We start from the raw sequence: 17156 nt of genomic DNA, 5'->3' as shown, positions 1-17156 counted from the left end.
CCCAATGTTACACTGTCAAGAAACAGTACACGCTCATGTCCATTGGCCTATATCCTGCATCAAACAAAAGATTATAGGTACATCTGGTCAATGGACTCGAGCCTCAACCAAACTGCGCTGTGCCTAATGCGCAGCTACCTCGCCCCACGCGGCCACCCCACTGCAGCTCTTGTCTGCAACAGGTGATTCAGTGGCCCGCACAGCTCCACTTAGGTCTCCTGGGCGGCCGTGCCACTGTGGCACAGCTAGATGTGGCTGAGCTGGGTAGGCTGAGCAGGCCGCATGAGCAGAAGGGAAGAGCAGTAGCACTACCAAACAGACGCTGTGACGCATCTCCTGCCCCCAGAAGCACTCCTGTCAGATGTCTGATCGAGAACAGCTCAGGTAGTAGTCCGGGACCTTCTGGTGGGATCTCCATAGTCCTTACTGCAAAGAGCGCAGCGCTGTTCTTGTACTCATGAGGCAATCTTGTATAAGCATATTGGAAGTAGTGGAATAACAGAGTGGTTTGATACTGGGAGTCAGGTGCTATGTTGACTAAATAATCCTTCAGATATAGTGAGTGTAGTTTGTCTTAACTAGATTGGAAATGAATCCGGTGCCTGTGACCGTTTATTAGTGCATGTGTATGTATATTTACATTTCTATAGTCTAAAATTGTTCTATTTGAATGATCAGGTTTAAACACCCGAAGAAGAGGAGTGTTCATGGTGGAATGACAATGTAGTGCTATGCCTATGGTTGATCTAAAATAGCTTTTATATTCCACTTATCTTCTGGCTTTAGATAACCTAGAAGTAAAAAAAAACAGATGATGGACAGAATGCTGAACAATGCAAACAATCACCCCGAGTCACAGATCTGGGTTTAATCCATCATTTCTTTTGCTCACCATGCCACCCCAGTTTGGACGCAGCCATAAGCAAATCAGTCTAGACCCTGCTCTTCATTGGAATAGTCCAGGCCAAACTGCCAAGCCAGTTCACCTCATCAGCCAGACTAGCTTGAATCCAGTGGCACAGTGAGCACGGGATCCATGTCTGGGCATACCCTTCCCACTTAGGTCAACAAAAGCAAAAAAACAGATAATGGATAGAATGCTGAATTTAGATAACATAGATCGTGAACTTGGGCCTCTCTTCCGAGAGGAATCGTATGTGAAACAGATACTTTGTCCAACCCTGTTTGGTTACTGTATAATGTAGTACTCTGCTTTAAGGTGTAAGAAAAAGAGAGGTACCCCTTAATATAATAAAGGGAAATGAGGTACTATTACTAGGAAACTGTGTGATCCCCTTGATCCAACAATCAAATGAACAAATAGCAATGTACTAAATATCAGTACTTTCACGCCTATAATATTTAAAAAACACACTTTATTAGATAGAAATACATTGATGGTGTAATGCTCTTAAAAAACCCAATCTCGTCAAGTATATGTTAACACAATACAATTGATAAAATCACTCAAATAAAAAACATCATATTAATCCCATAAAAGAATATCTAACAAACATTAATTATGACCTGCATAATTAAGACAGACAGAAAGAAATTGTAGGACATGAAGCTTGTCCGGTACTAATGTACATCCAATATCTTATATTTCACACATTGTATCATACATTAATATAATTTGGATTTCCACAATAGTGTCAGACTTCAGGATTGTACTCAAATTTGCGTTGACGCGTTTCGATGGCTATTACTTGTCACACCATCTTTTTCAAGACATTCGATAATTGTCACAGGAGGGATTATTATTCTCCCTACAATAAATATGCATAAAATTATTATCTGCATATGCGAGTTAAACAACTTCTCATTTGATTGTTGGATCAAGGGGATCACACAGTTTCCTGGTACTCTGCTTTAAGGCCCATGCACCCACATATTTTGCCATGAGTGCTTTAGATTTCCAAGGAAGAAAAACACTAACATGATTACCTTCTTACCTTAAAGTGCGTCACGCTTGAAAACTGGAGGCTAGTCATCCTCTGCGAGGATGATGTCATAGGCACCTGGCAAATGAGACCAGGCTATAGCTTTGAAGTTGTGCAAATATATCACCCTCAATTTGTATTTCTCCATCGTAAACTGTGTCTAGGGGGTTTACATATCCAACCTGATTGTATTCTTTAGTTGTAGTTGCCACCAGATGCTCCTCGAGAATCTGGAGAACTGTTGTCACTTCTGGTGCACTCTCCAGAAGCACTACTGTTCAAGTCCTGTTCTGCAGACGTATCCATAATTTATATGTCATGCATTTTCCCTACACTGGCTACTTTATTTCCCTAAAAATTAATCTATGCGTCCAAACCTTTCTCTTCATCTTTATGCTAATTTGATCACTTTTCGCGTTGTCTTACTCGTCCTTTATGCGATACTCAGTCCATCCACATCTTTGTGTCCTTTTACTGTCCCCACAGCCCTGTAAAGCACGAAAAGAACAGCTATCAGAATACTGATACTGATCCGGCTTTCTGATTTTATCACAGTTCCTTAAATTATATCCAACTGTACTAGACTCCTGCACTAGAGAGGATTCAATTACATTTTTTTATTTTTCTTTCGCCTTACTGTAGCCCTCATTCGAATTTTTAGGTCTCGCTAGCGTAGGCTGCGCTTGCGCAGTCTCGCTGGCGAGATTTTATGTCTCTAGTATGGGGATTAAACAAGCCAGCTCTTCTCCATTGGCTGGATTCCTAAACGGCGGACAGCCATTGGAGAAGACCTTTGCCTGTCACTCTAAGCCCCGTCCGTTTCGGATTGAGGGGCGTGTTTTTTCCTGTCCTTTCTCTCCGTGACGTCTTCAGGAAAAAACACGCCCCCCCATCACGCTGCCTGCACGCCCAAGACGGCTCTACATTGGTGTTATTATTAACCAATCAAAGGGCCGACTGGCATATGGAGGCAGCGTGAGCAGACACACTGTAGACTGTGTTCCACCCTGCCCGCGTTCTCCTCTCTACACTGCTGGGCGTGCGGTGAGGAGCCACGCATTTCCGCCGTCTCCCCTTTATCCCCATTGCCCCCCCCCTCCGCAGAGGGAAGCTGCTGAAGCGGGGCTGGTTAATTGATCCCTCTCGGGCGGCCGGGGCGCTAATTATCTGCTCCTCTCGTCATCTCCTCTCCCCCACCCCTCTTCTCACCTCTCTCCTCCTCGGCTCTCCCCCTCCCGCCCCGGACCGTGCGCTCCCTGCATGCCGCTGGGCTCTGTGTGCTCCTCCCGTCGCCTCCTCTCCCCCCACCCCTCTTCTCACCTCTCTCCTCCCCTCTCTCCTCCTCGGCTTTCACCCTCCCGTCCTGGACCGTGTGCTCCCTGCCTGCCACTGGGCTGTGTGTGTGTGTGTGTGTGTGTGTGACGTCGCAGACAAGGAGGTGAAGAAGGCGCACCACTCACAGCTACGGTAAGCTCGCTTTTCTGGCCTCTGTTCCCTGCTTGTGCGCGATTTTCTTGCCTCTGTTCCCTGCTTGTGATCGCTTTTTCTTGCTCTGTTCCTTGACTGTGCTCGTTTTTCTTGGTCTGTTCCCTGACTGTGCTCGTTTGTTCTTGCTCTGTTCCCTGACTGTGCTAGTTTTTTTCTTGCCTCTGTTCCCTGCTTGTGATCGTTTTTTTCTTTCTTGCCTCTGTTCCCTGCTTGGGATCGTTTTTTTCTTTCTTGCCTCTGTTCCCTGCTTAGGATCGTGTTTTTCTTTCTTGCCTCTGTTCCCTGCTTGGGATCGTTTTTTTCTTTCTTGCCTCTGTTCACTGGGGCGTTACTGGGCAGAGATGGGCGTGTGGCTGACCAACACTGAGGGAAGCAACGGGTGACCTCTGGGAGTTGGTGGGGGCCTCGAATAACCCATTTGTAAATAAGGAGACTCCCCGGGGTGAGGTTGTGTGTGTGTCTCTGTGACTTTGTGTGTGTGTGTGGCTCTGTGTGTGTGTGTGTGTGTGTGTGTGTGTTGGGCCCTGTGTGTGTTGGGCCCTGTGTGTGTGTGGCTCTCTGTGTGTGTGGCTCTCTGTGTGTGTGGCTCTCTGTGTGTGTGGCTCTCTGTGTGTGTGGCTCTCTGTGTGTGTGGCTCTCTGTGTGTGTGGCTCTCTGTGTGTGTGGCTCTCTGTGTGCGTGGCTGGCTCTCTGTGTGTGTGGCTGGCTCTCTGTGTGTGTGGCTGGCTCTCTGTGTGTGTGGCTGGCTCTCTGTGTGTGTGGCTGGCTCTCTGTGTGTGTGGCTGGCTCTCTGTGTGTGTGGCTGGCTCTGTGTGTGTGTGGCTGGCTCTCTCTGTGTGTGTGGCTGGCTCTCTCTGTGTGTGTGGCTGGCTCTGTGTGTGTGTGTGTGGCTCTGTGTGTGGCTCTCTGTCTGTGTGTGGCTCTCTGTGTGTGTGTGTGTGTGTGGCTCTGTGTGTGTGTGTGTGTGTGGCTCTGTGTGTGGTTCTCTCTGTGTGTGTGGGTCTCTCTGTGTGTGGTTCTCTCTGTGTGTGTGGGTCTCTCTGTGTGTGTGGCTCTGTGTGTGTGTGTGTTTGGCTCTGTGTGTGTGTGTGTGTGTGTGTGTGTGTGTTTGGCTCTGTGTGTGTGTGGCTCTGTGTGTGTGTGTGTGGCTCTGTATTTGTGTGGCTCTGTGTGTGTGTGTGTGTGGCTGTGTGTGTGTGGCTGTGTGTGTGTGTGTGGCTCTCTGTGTGTGGCTGTGTGTGTGTGTGGCTCTCTGTGTGTGTGGCTCTGTGTGTGTGTGTGTGTTTCTGGCTCTGTGTGTGTGTGTTGGGCTCTGTGTGTGTGTGTGTTGGGCTCTCTGTGTGTGTGTTGGGCTCTGTGTGTATGTGTTGGGCTCTGTGTGTGTGTGTTGGGCTCTGTGTGTGTGTGTTGGGCTCTGTGTGTGTGTGTTGGGCTCTGTGTGTATGTTTTGGGCTCTGTGTGTATGTGTTGGGCTCTGTGTGTGCGTTGGGCTCTGTGTGTGTGTGTTGGGCTCTGTGTGATTGTGTGTTTGGCTCTGTGTGTGTGGCTCTGTCTGTGTGTGTGGCTGTGTGTGTGTGTGTGGCTGTGTGTGTGTGTGTGTGTGGCTCTGTGTGTTTGGCTCTGTGTGTGTGGCTGTGGCTCTGTGTGTGTGACTGTGGCTCTGTGTGTGTGTGGCCCTGTGTGTGTGGCTCTGTGTGTGTGTGGGCGCGTGTGGCTCTGTGTGTGGCTCTGTGTGTGTGGGTGCATGTGGCTGTGTGTGTGTGACTCTGTGTGTGTGTGTGTGTGGGTGCAAATGCAATAGGTCTCGCATTTGCGAGAGATTAAGCTATTGGCATTGTAAATGACAATGCCATTTATTTATGTTTTAAAAACAAAAATAATGTCATGAGCAATGTCAATAGCTCTAACTTTAACAAAGACGATACCATTGCATTGTAAATGCTTGTTTTCTTTGAATTGCAGTTTTGTGGCTCGGGAACTTACACAAAGTTATTTATAAACTTCTAAAATAATTGTAAGAAGCTCCTGCTTCTGATCTTGAATGTGAACCGTTGGGCCACTGCCAGAACTGCAACTTCTCCTCGAATGTTACTCATAAATATTAATAAAACTGCCTCAAAATTACATATTAGTTTCATTCCAAAATCAGGAGCAGGTGCAGCGACTGCCTCATTTCAGATTTATTTTAACATCTCTGGTAACACCGCTAGCGAGGGTGTATCACGCTTAATAGTATTAATACTCCCAAATATAGTACCCCAATAGTACACTTTTCTAAAGGTGGTCGCATGTCTGTCCTGGGGTGTTGTGTAAGGATAAACCTTTTGTAGCTGATTAGTATAACAAGTGAATCAAAACATAATCACATCTTGTTTTGTGGGTGCTGTGTCCATAATGGCATTAATAGTCTGAGGACTAATTACCTGCACCAGGGGTTGCGCTTGTTGTGCAGAGACGGACACTAATGCTCCTGTAGCAGTCGATTGTAGAATACACTTTCAAAGTTGCCTATACATAGCCATTATCTGGTTTACTAATGTTCTTACTTCTGCAGCCGTTACGTTAACTATGTCAGGATATATGTATAACCAGCCAGTACAAACCAGGTAGCCCCTTCGTTGCTCCTGGGACCTAGTCCAACATTCTGAATTGCATGGGGTGATTGACTACTAAATCATGCTTGATGTTCTTGGTATCACAACAGGACTTCTAAGTCACAATAAAGATCATAATTAACCAGAATTGTGGCAGCACTATATGAATGTAGGTTTTCTGTGTTGGGATCTGCAGCCTAAAACTCTGCCCATGAATAGACTATTTGAACAGATAATGCAACATGTGCATTCAGTATGAAAGTTACCCTTTGACCCTTGTTTGGGAAACCTCTAATAAAGGGACATTGTGTAACTAGTGCCCAAAAGTTTACTCCTGTTGGAATAGGTGATTGCTCCATTATAAATGAGATTAAAAACATGAGACTCAAAACAGGAAAAATCCATCATAAATCAAGCACCTGGAAAACCAACAGCGGAAATGATGTGTCTATATGAGCTAAAGGGGTAACCAATATTACAAGGAACATCTCTAATAGTAATAGCTGTTATCTTGAGTATGTCATCCAAAATGACTCAAAGATATAGAAGATTAAGCACCGCTCAACATTGATCTGTTTTCAGGATTTCTTTCTAACATATGGCCCAGTAATGAGTTTCCTATACCTTCTGTCATCAAGGACTTCTTCAGTGTCACAACCCGAGACAGAAAAGCTGAAGGACCACAACCACTCCGCAGGCCACTAAGCATTACTTGAGTGAGATGTGTTCTAGGTAATGATCAATCCTGTGATATATCGCAAGGATAGTTAGTGGAACCAAAGCCCTTTTTCAACATGGAAAGGTGCACTCAACACCATAAGGACACTTGGAATATACTTTCAGTATTTACTTAAAATCAAAACCTTATCCTAGTGGAACAGTGGGGATAGTAACTGTTCTAAAAACAAGCAAAATAGTGGCAATGATACTTATCAGAAAGGTGAATAATAAATATTGTAACACTGTGAATATATCATAAAGTTTATTTCTATTGATATTTCCCACCTCATCTTGCTTTCAGCAAACTAATAGGGACCTACTTCTAGTTTCAGCGATGGTCCACACCTGCATAACTCTTCTGAACAATAGGACCAATGTTCAGCAAAATAGCAGCATCTGCTATTCTCGTCTGCGTCAGCAGGCAGGCAAACAATCCCGTTGAGTGAAGGCTGGATGCACCTTCCTGTAGCCTTCAGCGAAGAAAGTGTTGACAGCTCTGTATGGCACTCGGTTCTCAAGTGTTTGGTACAAAGTTCCTTTCTATCTCATTGCACTATGTTTGTAGTTTATATATTGTATCAGAGCATTGTTGAAGATTTTTAGAATAAACAATTAACACCAATGCCCTGGTAGCCTTTAATTACTTACATTGTGTGAAACGAGAAGTAATGTTTTCAGCTTTTATGAAACCTGGTTCATTATTTGAAAAACAATCACTGAAAAAGAAAATTCAATCCATATAGAAAAAAGGGAATATATTCAAGCAGACTTAATTATCACACTGCTAAATATCATGCTTAAGTCCTTGGTACGGATATTCATGTTGGCCCCAGACTAGATTCCTGGGCTGCTCAATTGGTGCCTGTGTACTGCATCACCCAGTGTGGATGGCTTACCACTTGTTGGCTCCTTTCTGGAGCAATAGGGAAACCTCTGATTCAGTAAACCAAATTCTGTCGGTCAAAGCAAAAACATTAATTTATTGCTACTTTAAAACATCAATCTCCTGTAGGTGTGAGGGAGCAGATTAGTTGTTTACCAAAATTTGGGGCTTGTTATTGTTCCATATGTTGCCTTTACAATAATGGCTGTGCCAGTTTATAAACTTTATTTCGATTTAAAAAAAAACACAAAAGTTATCACAAACAAACATCAAGTCCAGGTTAAACATACCAAATTATCACTTTATAACCATACTTGTTTGGTTCAGGGACATATAACAATCATCATTAAGACAATAAATAATTTAATATAAACTCTAAAACAGTCCGCATTTGGTGGCCAGGAACTTACATAATAGAGATTTGCCTATAAAAGAGCATCTAATCACAAAATTAATTCATCATATAATGAGTATAAAAATCTCAGTTGATAGACACGGGAGTAACTTTATCTATATCTCCCTTCAGTCTACCGGATCACCCACACCCGACCCAGAAATTTAGCTGTCGCTATCATAATGGGTCCGTCTGCTGATGTTTTGAGTAATCTAAAAACCTCGATATATGACCTGGTACCCAGGGCTAGACAAATAGGTTTCAGCCAGCGTTGCCTCGGGTTACTGTATACAGGGCATGCAAAAAAGACGTGAGGCATTGATTCTTCCTTATCTAGGCAGAAGGGGCAATTACTACTACTTACATCTGAGTTAGACCATTTCGAGGTAAAGGCCTTAGTGGGTAGAGTTCCCACTCTAAACTGATGGAATAGTTTCCTATCACGTTTAAGTCCCAATACAGCTCCAGTTTTGGTTTATGTTTGATCTCCAGAAAGGTGCTGGACAGGGTAGAACTGGAAAAAACTGTAAACCTTCTGAGATTTATCATGTACCAATAGACTGCCTTTAGCTCTGCTTTACTTGGAAATGCGCTTGCTGCTGGGGAAGTCCACAAACGACTTAACCCCAGCTCATAAAGAATATTTCTAACACAACTAAACCATGCAATGTTCTTGTTTACATCCAACTCCCTGACTTCCAACAAGGCCAGGGCATAGTTTGCCAGCTCTGGAGTCCCCAGAGTCTCCTCCAATATAATAATAACCTATAATGTGCAACATCCTTGATGGACTGGCAACCCAGATCTAAATATAAGGGGACCAGTGGGGTCGATTGCGGAAGGCCAATCAAGGATATTAAAAATTTATTTTGACCCACCACTAAAGATTCCAAATTCGCAGACCCCCACAGTTCTACACCATATAGGATTGATGCACATATTCTAGAATTATAGATTTGGAGAAAAGGAGCTACAGGTTTAGTATAAGAGCATCTATGCTCCTTGAGCAGCGCACCAGACAGTTTGGTATGTCTCACCGTTAGGCTGTCTATTTGCGGCTGCCAGCTAAGTTTTTTTAATCAATATATACCTCTAAATATGAAAAAGTCTCAGCTTGCTCTAACGAGCCTTTCTGCATTCTAACTTCACCGATGGATTTAATAGAGTTCTGGAGAACCATAAACTTTGTTTTGTCTACATTGACAACGAGGTCATGGTCTGCACAGAACTCCTCGAATCTCGAGAGGGCACGTTGTAGTCCCTGTCTAGTTTTGGAGAGAATGAGGGTGTCATCGGCGAACATTAGAAGAGGGATCTTTATTCCTGCCAGACTTTGGGCATCCGTTGGGTAGTTGTCAAAATATTCCAGTACCCCATTTATGTATATTGAAAATAAAGTGGGAGCCAATACACATCCCTGCCTTACACCCTTCTCTACTGGGAACTTTTCTGTTGTACTACCCGCCAAATCCCATCTAACTTGGGCATAGTTATCCATATAGAGTTTAATGACAAAAGCCAAAATATCCAATGGCATACCCAGTTTTATGAGGCTACGCCATAGTTTCGGGCGAGTGACTAGGTCAAAAGCAGACCTAAGGTCCACAAAAGCAGCATAAATTGAACCTTTACCCAGGGTAACAGTGTGCCAGTAAATGAGGACAAACCTTAAAACCTGGTCCACTGTACTAATGCCCTGTCGAAACCCCGCTTGTAAATCGGAAAGGATGTGGCAATCCTCCAGCCAAGTCTGCATTCTGGCTAAAACCACCCTGGCCGATACCTTTTGAATGCAATCGATCAGGCTTATAGGCCTGTAGTTACCTGGTTGAAAAGAGGGAGGATTACTGCACCTGCCCAGGAACTAGGAATCGCAGCACCCTTATCAATAGCATTCATTAGCACTTGTATATACGTTGCCCAGGAGTCTATATCTTGGAGAAAAAGATCTGCAGGAATGCAGTCAAGACCCGGTGCCCTGCCCTTGGGGACCTGAAGGAGAGCATTTTCTACCTCTTTCTTGGTAATATTGAGAGCAGGGGGAGGAGACGGCATTACAAAGGTGACCTGTGGGCCCGAATCCTTTGCAAACTGACATTTAAAGTGGCGGACCCACTGGTCCGGTTCCACATAGTTTGCTGGCACATTTCTCCGATCCCCACTCCCCCACTTCACCAGGTGCCAAAATCTCATCCTATCTCTCCCAATACATGCACGAAGCAAATGTGCCCAATGGGCTTGGTCCCACTTCCTTTTGGCCTGTAATTGTGCTGACTTGTAAGCCTGCCTCTTCTCTTTAATGGTGTCCCGTTCTTTACTCCTAATTGCCACTGCCAGAGTCCTGTACACCAAGCGACAGTTCGAGTTATACCAGGCTGCAGCCTTACGGTTAGATGAAGTAGGGCCTTTTTTATTCTTTATTATAAAAAACATTTAAAAATTACGTTGGTTAAAAAGATGCTCATGTGCCTGGCCAACTCTATCCAAATGGACCCCCTGTACAGCATCATCCTGGAGAACAACTAAAGTGTTAGCTACCAAATTGCTCATGTCTAGCAATTTCTCTGGGTTGAGTGCAATCTTGGCCCAGTTAAGGCGTATTGTGTCGCTAGACAAGTGGCCTTCTACGAAATCGACACAAGATGGCAATGCATCAACATGCTTTAACTCCAAAGCCCGTAAAGTAACTAAGAGTGGATTATGGTCACTTTCTATCCGGGCTTCTACCACCATGTCTAACAATTTTGACCAAAACTCCTTATTTATGATAAAATAATCAATTCAACTAGAACGATGTCCACTATTATAAGTTGGCATCCCTATATTATCAGAAACTGTACGACCATTTGCCGCCCTCAACCCATGCTCCAAGCAGAATACTTTCAATTGGATTGCAGCACTGGTCCATTTTTTTTATGGGAGGAAGCTCCAGGGGTGGAATCAACCACTGATCATCCTCCCCTAGGGAAAAATTCATGTCCTCGCAATCAAGAGGTTTATAAGTGCAAATGAAATCCCCGGCTATTAAAATGTTGCTGTGACCTCTGTGATTCATTAAAAATATATCAAGTTGGGCTACAGTATTCGAGGCCTTACCGCCTTGGAGACCCCTAGAGTAAACATTTATAAGCAAGACATTCAGGGAACTACCCGGAGTTATCTTAACAATGTGAATATCCTGTGAATCAATGTCAATCTCCTCTGTCTTAAATTCCTGAGTCTGCCTAATCCACAGTGGCAAACCCACCTTTGGTCTGCCACGTTCACCCTGTATAGCCGGTTTGGAGAAATGAACATAAACCTGGCAAAAAACCCGATCTACTGCGCATGTCTCTTGGAAGCATATTATATCTAGTTTCTCAACAAATGAGATCCATTTGGTGGAAGCCAATTTGCTACTAAGCCCCGCAATGTTCCAGGAGACTATTTTTAGGACAGTACAAGGCTCAGTGAGAACTCCACTTTTGTTTTGGGCTCCTTGAAAGGGATTTAACTTGCAAGACCCTGGAGCTTTATCAATAAGGTTGGGCGTGCAAGCCTTACCAATCTCCCGTACACTATCAGGTACAGAAAGAATCAGATTGGCAGATGACATCCTTCATTGGGATACGCTTGGGGCTTCCTCACCACTACCACAAATATGCAAACCCCTAGGGTCCCCACAGTATAGACCCAATGCAGATATGGTGTTATCATCTGTAATTGCAGGGTCAAGTCAATCTATATCCTCTAGGTTCATGGAGGATTCAAATCTATTATGGGTTGGTACCGAATACCCATACATTCCCTGAGCATGTGTCAATATGTTGCTGTCCAGCCCACCCCTTATAAAAATTGGAGAGCTTTGGTAAAAAAAACCTAGGGGTAAGATATTGATGCCTTCCCTACTTAGATGCCTTGATCCTGCTCTATCTAAAATGGTCTTTACTATCTGGAGGGTCCCAAAGTTCACCACCACACAATCGCCACAACTTAATTTCCTTGATTTACCTATCCAGGGAACGCTGCGTACCATTTTGAATCCCCTAAATAGACGACCACCCAGCCCAGTTTTAGCATTTATTAGGTGAAGAGCCTTATTTCTAAGTGACACCCAGTTTGCCTCAAGGCCGGGTTGCAGTGGGGGTACATTCATAAGTACAATAGTATAAGGCGAAGCCTCTGGGGGCAAATTAAGATTGTCGTTGCTGGTGTGTCCACCCAAAACACCCTGTGGCATCCTTCTACCAGTGATCCCAGATGGTTCCTTCCCACATGGGGCGGTTTCAACAGATGCTTCGATGCTGCCCAGGTTTAGTGGGGAGGCTTGAGTGACAGTATTTGCAGCCATATGTATATCCAAGGGGGGCGGGTTTGGCGGGATTGAGATGGGAATAAGCGCACCTACAGGATTGATAGAGCCACTTGGCCTGCCATCAGATAAATTACATTTTAACAAAGATAATTGACATTCAATATTACTCAATCTTTGTGCAATATCATCAAGTTTTGATGCGAAGGGTTCCAAGGCAACCAATAGCTTGTCTTCAAGTTTACTCAAAAGCATATGCTCCAAATCACTAGACAACGAATTATAGCAGACCTGAGAGCTACTAGCTATTGGGTTGGAAACCTTTGAGGTGTTAGCCTCATGAGCACAACCTTTCTTCCCACGTGCACCCACTCTGGTTTTAGCCACTTTGCTAGCCTGATGCATAGTAGGCGGCACGCCCCCGCCTTCCTTTTCTTAGATGAAACTATGGCCTCAGGCTCCCCCTTATTTGTCTGGATTTGTCGCTGTTGATGAGTAAGTACTCTCTCTGGAGACAAAGTAGTATCAGATGAATCACTGGCTGGGGTGGAAAGAACTGTTGGTTTTGCAGTGGTCCCAGAAGCTAATTGAGTCATCGATTCAGCAGGTGGCTCCATATTTAACAAAGGACATGTTGAGAGGACTCCAATGGAGGCTCTACGAGGTTCTAGAGATAACCTCCTTTGGGTGAGCTCAATCTCATGCATTAGGACAGACTCTGCTCTAACCAAAAAAGCATCAAGTGTTCCTTCAACTCCCGAGCCCCCCGAACCCTTCTGGTTAATCTTACTCATTGTTAACCTTAGGTCTCAAATTCCCAACTTTCAAATTAAAAAGAAGATTTTGTTAAAAAGTCTCAATCACTGACCATGTCCTTAGAGTTCTGATTAGCCTGATGGAAAGGGGGTGGCCCTGCCCTGCCTACTCCTGGCAACTACGGGTGCGGACGGGTCCACCCTTGGCCCGGGCTTGGCCCGGGTACACCCGCACACGTCCCGCGCCGCTGGATCCCGAGCGTCCTTTTGGTCGCCTCCTGGCGCTCTCTGGGTGCGTCAGCAGCGAGCGCGCTGCAAGGGACGCTGGGAGGCGTAATTCTCCTTGCCTCTGGCGTCCCCGTCCAACAACAATGGCCCCAGTGCCATAATTTAGTTCCAGACTGACTGGGTAACCTCCCACATCTTCTCTTCTTATCGTTTAAATGACCCAATGTCTCAAAAATAGATACCTTTGGGAATTCTACGTTACACACGCCACTGTTTGCTTGTTACTCAACTCACAAAACCCATATATCAACTTATTAATATCCACTCATCGTTTAAATGACACCAGTCTTTTCATACCATATTTGCATAATCCTAAAATTTGGCTTGTTGTCATGGGAGGACGTCCAAGACACCCTGATGAGTCTTTTTCTCATTTGTTGCCTCGGTTTTGCTTTGAGTCTCACCAAAGTAGTTATGTGCCGACACTTTTAAGTCTGTGTTGTTAAATCCAGTGTCAATTTGTTGTACATGTCTCTTCTGCATTTCATTTGCTTTGCCACATGTTGGTGTGGTCACTTGTTGTGATAGCCAGCATGACTCATTGATTTTGTCAAGGTTTTTGGTTTGTGTTGTAGCAGTCAGCCTTTGGTGGTGAAGCTGAATGCTGTTGTTTGAATAATACTTAGCCAATGGTATGTTTGTAGTTCAGATAGTTTCTTTAACCGGTTCTCAATGGCCTTAAGTTTCACAACCAATCTTGCTTCTTTCTCTTGGCAGAAGTAATTTCTCGGTTTGGAATCCTGCACGTTTTGACTGCACAAATTCCAATACAGTCCACCATGCTCATTTTCAGAAAGCCCGTTGTTTATGAAGTGGCTGACTAATGGAGAGGTTAGATTCTTGTACTGGATCATTTTTGTAGTGTAATGTTTTCTGTTCTCAAGATTTGTTTTTCCAAATTGTTTTATTTTTCTAACCTGTGCATGATTTCAAGGACAAACAATCACATTTTGGTGTTGCAATTAGTGAACTTGTTGTGAAGTAAGGTAATACGCTGGTACGAGAATGTATCTCCTGTCACGGCTTGTGGGCACACACTACAGTTACCACACTTGTGGTTTCCTCTTCTAGCCAGTAAGCACAACATGAATTGAATAGCGTTAATCAGTTTCTTCTTCAAATTCAGACTAGACTAAATCCTATTTTAAATTACAGATTCCTTATAAGGCGAAAATTAGTGTTTCTATCTTAGTAGGCAGGATCTCCTAGATGTGCCAGTTTTACTTTACAGTTTTATTCTACTCCATTAATGTATTGGCTGAAGGTGGTAACAGATACTATTGAGGGGTGCTTTCTTCTTTTACTTTCTTGTCAATGTTGTGTTTCACACTACATTACCAGGCTCTTTTTATTGAATGCTTAACTAGTTTTTTTCGAGTATCCTGTTGCGATTCAATTCATCATCATTCAGGTATTCAAAAATATGGAAATACATTTTTTACTGCAGTTATGTTGTAATGTTACGAATTGGCTGGAAAGTAATTTGTCTTTCAGATTTTGTGAATGGAAACGAGTGTAGCGAAAAAGCCTATTGCCCGTCTGTGTATTATTCCATCTTCGTGTTCTATTATGAGATCTAAGAAGCTTATGCATTGTTTTCATAGCGTAAGCGAATTGACTGTATCTTCTTGTGAATAATCATTGGTGGAACACAAGTAAACCCTATTTTCAAACCTGCCATATTAGGCTGACATCATCTATGTAGTGTTTCTCTGCTTTAGCTCAAGAAATAATATGATCTAGTAGTAAACCAGCCACCAAATAGCTTTGAATCCCATCGAATGAGAATGTAAAGCTGCAGTTTAAGCCCTCTTTGGATGAGTTACAATTGAGTCATTGTGTCAGGTAACTGCATGTGCCTGTTACCGTTCACCAAGAATATATTATCCCCAACAGTGTAGGACATGATTCCCACCCACAACTATAACTGGTAGGGATGAGGCAAAGACTTTCTCCTGTGGTTACTGGGAAATAAATGAGCCTAGGTCTTGTTGGTTAATCTCACTCACTCAATGTATAATGTGTATTAAAAGCAAACCGGTGAAACTAAAGAAGTTGTATACATACTTGAAGGACACTATGCTACCAAACTAAAATGTAAAATTCTCTGTTTCTTTATTTTAGGATGTATTGCAGAGTCAATAATGCCAAGCTCAGGATGCAGCAAAAAATGATCCAGGAAGGATTGAAAAACAGAGTCCTGTACGAAGGCACTAGTATAGATCCTACCAGAAAAGACACCAACAGTAATCAAGGAAGCAGGAATTAGAATTATCATTTTAGTGTGGCTGAGGATATCCTAAACTGAATTGTGTGTCAAAAGTATAGTCTTTAATAAACGCCATTCGCTGATGGTCCTACATTATTTCTGTTGTATTTGCTGCTCATGTTCATTTGAAAATGTTCCCTCAACTGTGGCTCAATTGTATCTCTTTCATGAAATGCCAATTTGATTCTTGCAATGAAGTGACAATTGTAATTACATTAATAAATGGGTTTATTTTGTAAGTCAGGCTTTTTAATCAGTTAGTTTGTCCTATTAATAGGAATTACATTTTGAATGAGAGCTGCGCATGGACGCAGTCTTTGGAAATAATTTTTAACCTTTCCAAGAACACCTTCCATACTAGCATGCTAAGTGGAGAGACTGTCCCTGAAATACTTACGTACGCTTTAAGGATGCCTGCGGTATGGGGAATTAACATTCCAGTCCTTCCGAAAAGCTTTGCTTTTCACTTACATAAAATTACAAAGCGTTTGAACTTTGTGGCTGGACATTCTCTGATGGTATCCTTACCTCTTTATGTTTAAGCATTCATGCCAGATGTACAAAGCTATTTTGCGTTTGCAAACAGTTTGCGAATGTAAATGGGCATTTTCAAATGTACAAAGCCCAAATTGCGATTCGGTAACCTGTTACCAACTCGCAATTTGCGATTGAGAATGAATATTTGGAAGGGGCATACGGATTCTCAAATATTTTGCGACCAAAATGCAGTCGCAAAACATTCGCATTTTACTACCAAGTTGAAGTTGGTGGTAAGCCATTCGCGAAAGGGAAAGGGTCATTAAGGGATCACTTCCCATTTGAGGATGAAAACAGTATTGTTTTTTAGGTCTCGTCCTTTACCATTCCGAAGGAATGGGAAATGGCCGAGAATTCAAGTGCTCGAACTGATTGTCAAACCAGCGCTTTTTTTCGTGGCGTTTTCTTCGAGTGCACGTACAGGCACGCGCTTTTGGCCCATACACTTTCATGGCCATCTGTTCCTCAATGTCCCTCCCACCCTTCGTCAGGCTAATGGCCCTCCCCCCTCCCCCAGCACAGAGCGCGCATCGCGGCCGCAAAGCACATCAAAGGGCTTCTCCCAGCGTGTGCTGTGCGGCTTCTCCTCCCCTAATTATGTGGCCGGCCGTACTTGTGTTTCCCGGCCGCTTCCCGGCCACTCTTGTATTTAATTAGCAGCAGCAGCATTTCTCCTGCGCCAGGCCACATCAAAGGCTCTGTGCCACTTTCACCCACACAGCAACACTTACAGACACGCAACGCCACTCACACCCACTATCATCCACGCAACGCCACTCACACACGCAACGCCACTCACACACGCAACGCCACTCACACACGCAACGCCACTCACACACGCAACGCCACTCACACACGCAACGCCACTCACACACGCAACGCCACTCACACACGCAACGCCACTCACACACGCAACGCCACTCACACACGCAACGCCACTCACACACGCAACGCCACTCACACACGCAACGCCACTCACACACGCAGCGCCACT

At 44.0% G+C, this 17156-nt stretch overlaps 1 protein-coding gene across 1 annotated transcript in view; it reads left to right on the top strand.

Moving 5' to 3' along the window:
• The window catches only part of COX20 (cytochrome c oxidase assembly factor COX20), a 268147-nt gene extending 252283 nt beyond the window's left edge, over positions 1 to 15864 (top strand). Inside the window, exon 4 of the mRNA XM_078646951.1 lies at positions 15481 to 15864. Within this exon, the coding sequence (XP_078503077.1) occupies positions 15481 to 15625 (145 nt within the window). The 3' untranslated portion in view covers positions 15626 to 15864. The remainder of the gene's footprint in view (positions 1 to 15480) is intronic.
• The last annotated feature ends 1292 nt before the right edge of the window (positions 15865 to 17156 follow it).

This window comes from Lissotriton helveticus, chromosome 6 (assembly GCF_964261635.1).
Source record: "Lissotriton helveticus chromosome 6, aLisHel1.1, whole genome shotgun sequence".
Taxonomy (NCBI): Eukaryota; Metazoa; Chordata; class Amphibia; order Caudata; family Salamandridae; genus Lissotriton; species Lissotriton helveticus.
Note: the sequence above shows the minus strand (reverse complement) of the source record. Positions and strands in the feature narration are given on the sequence as shown.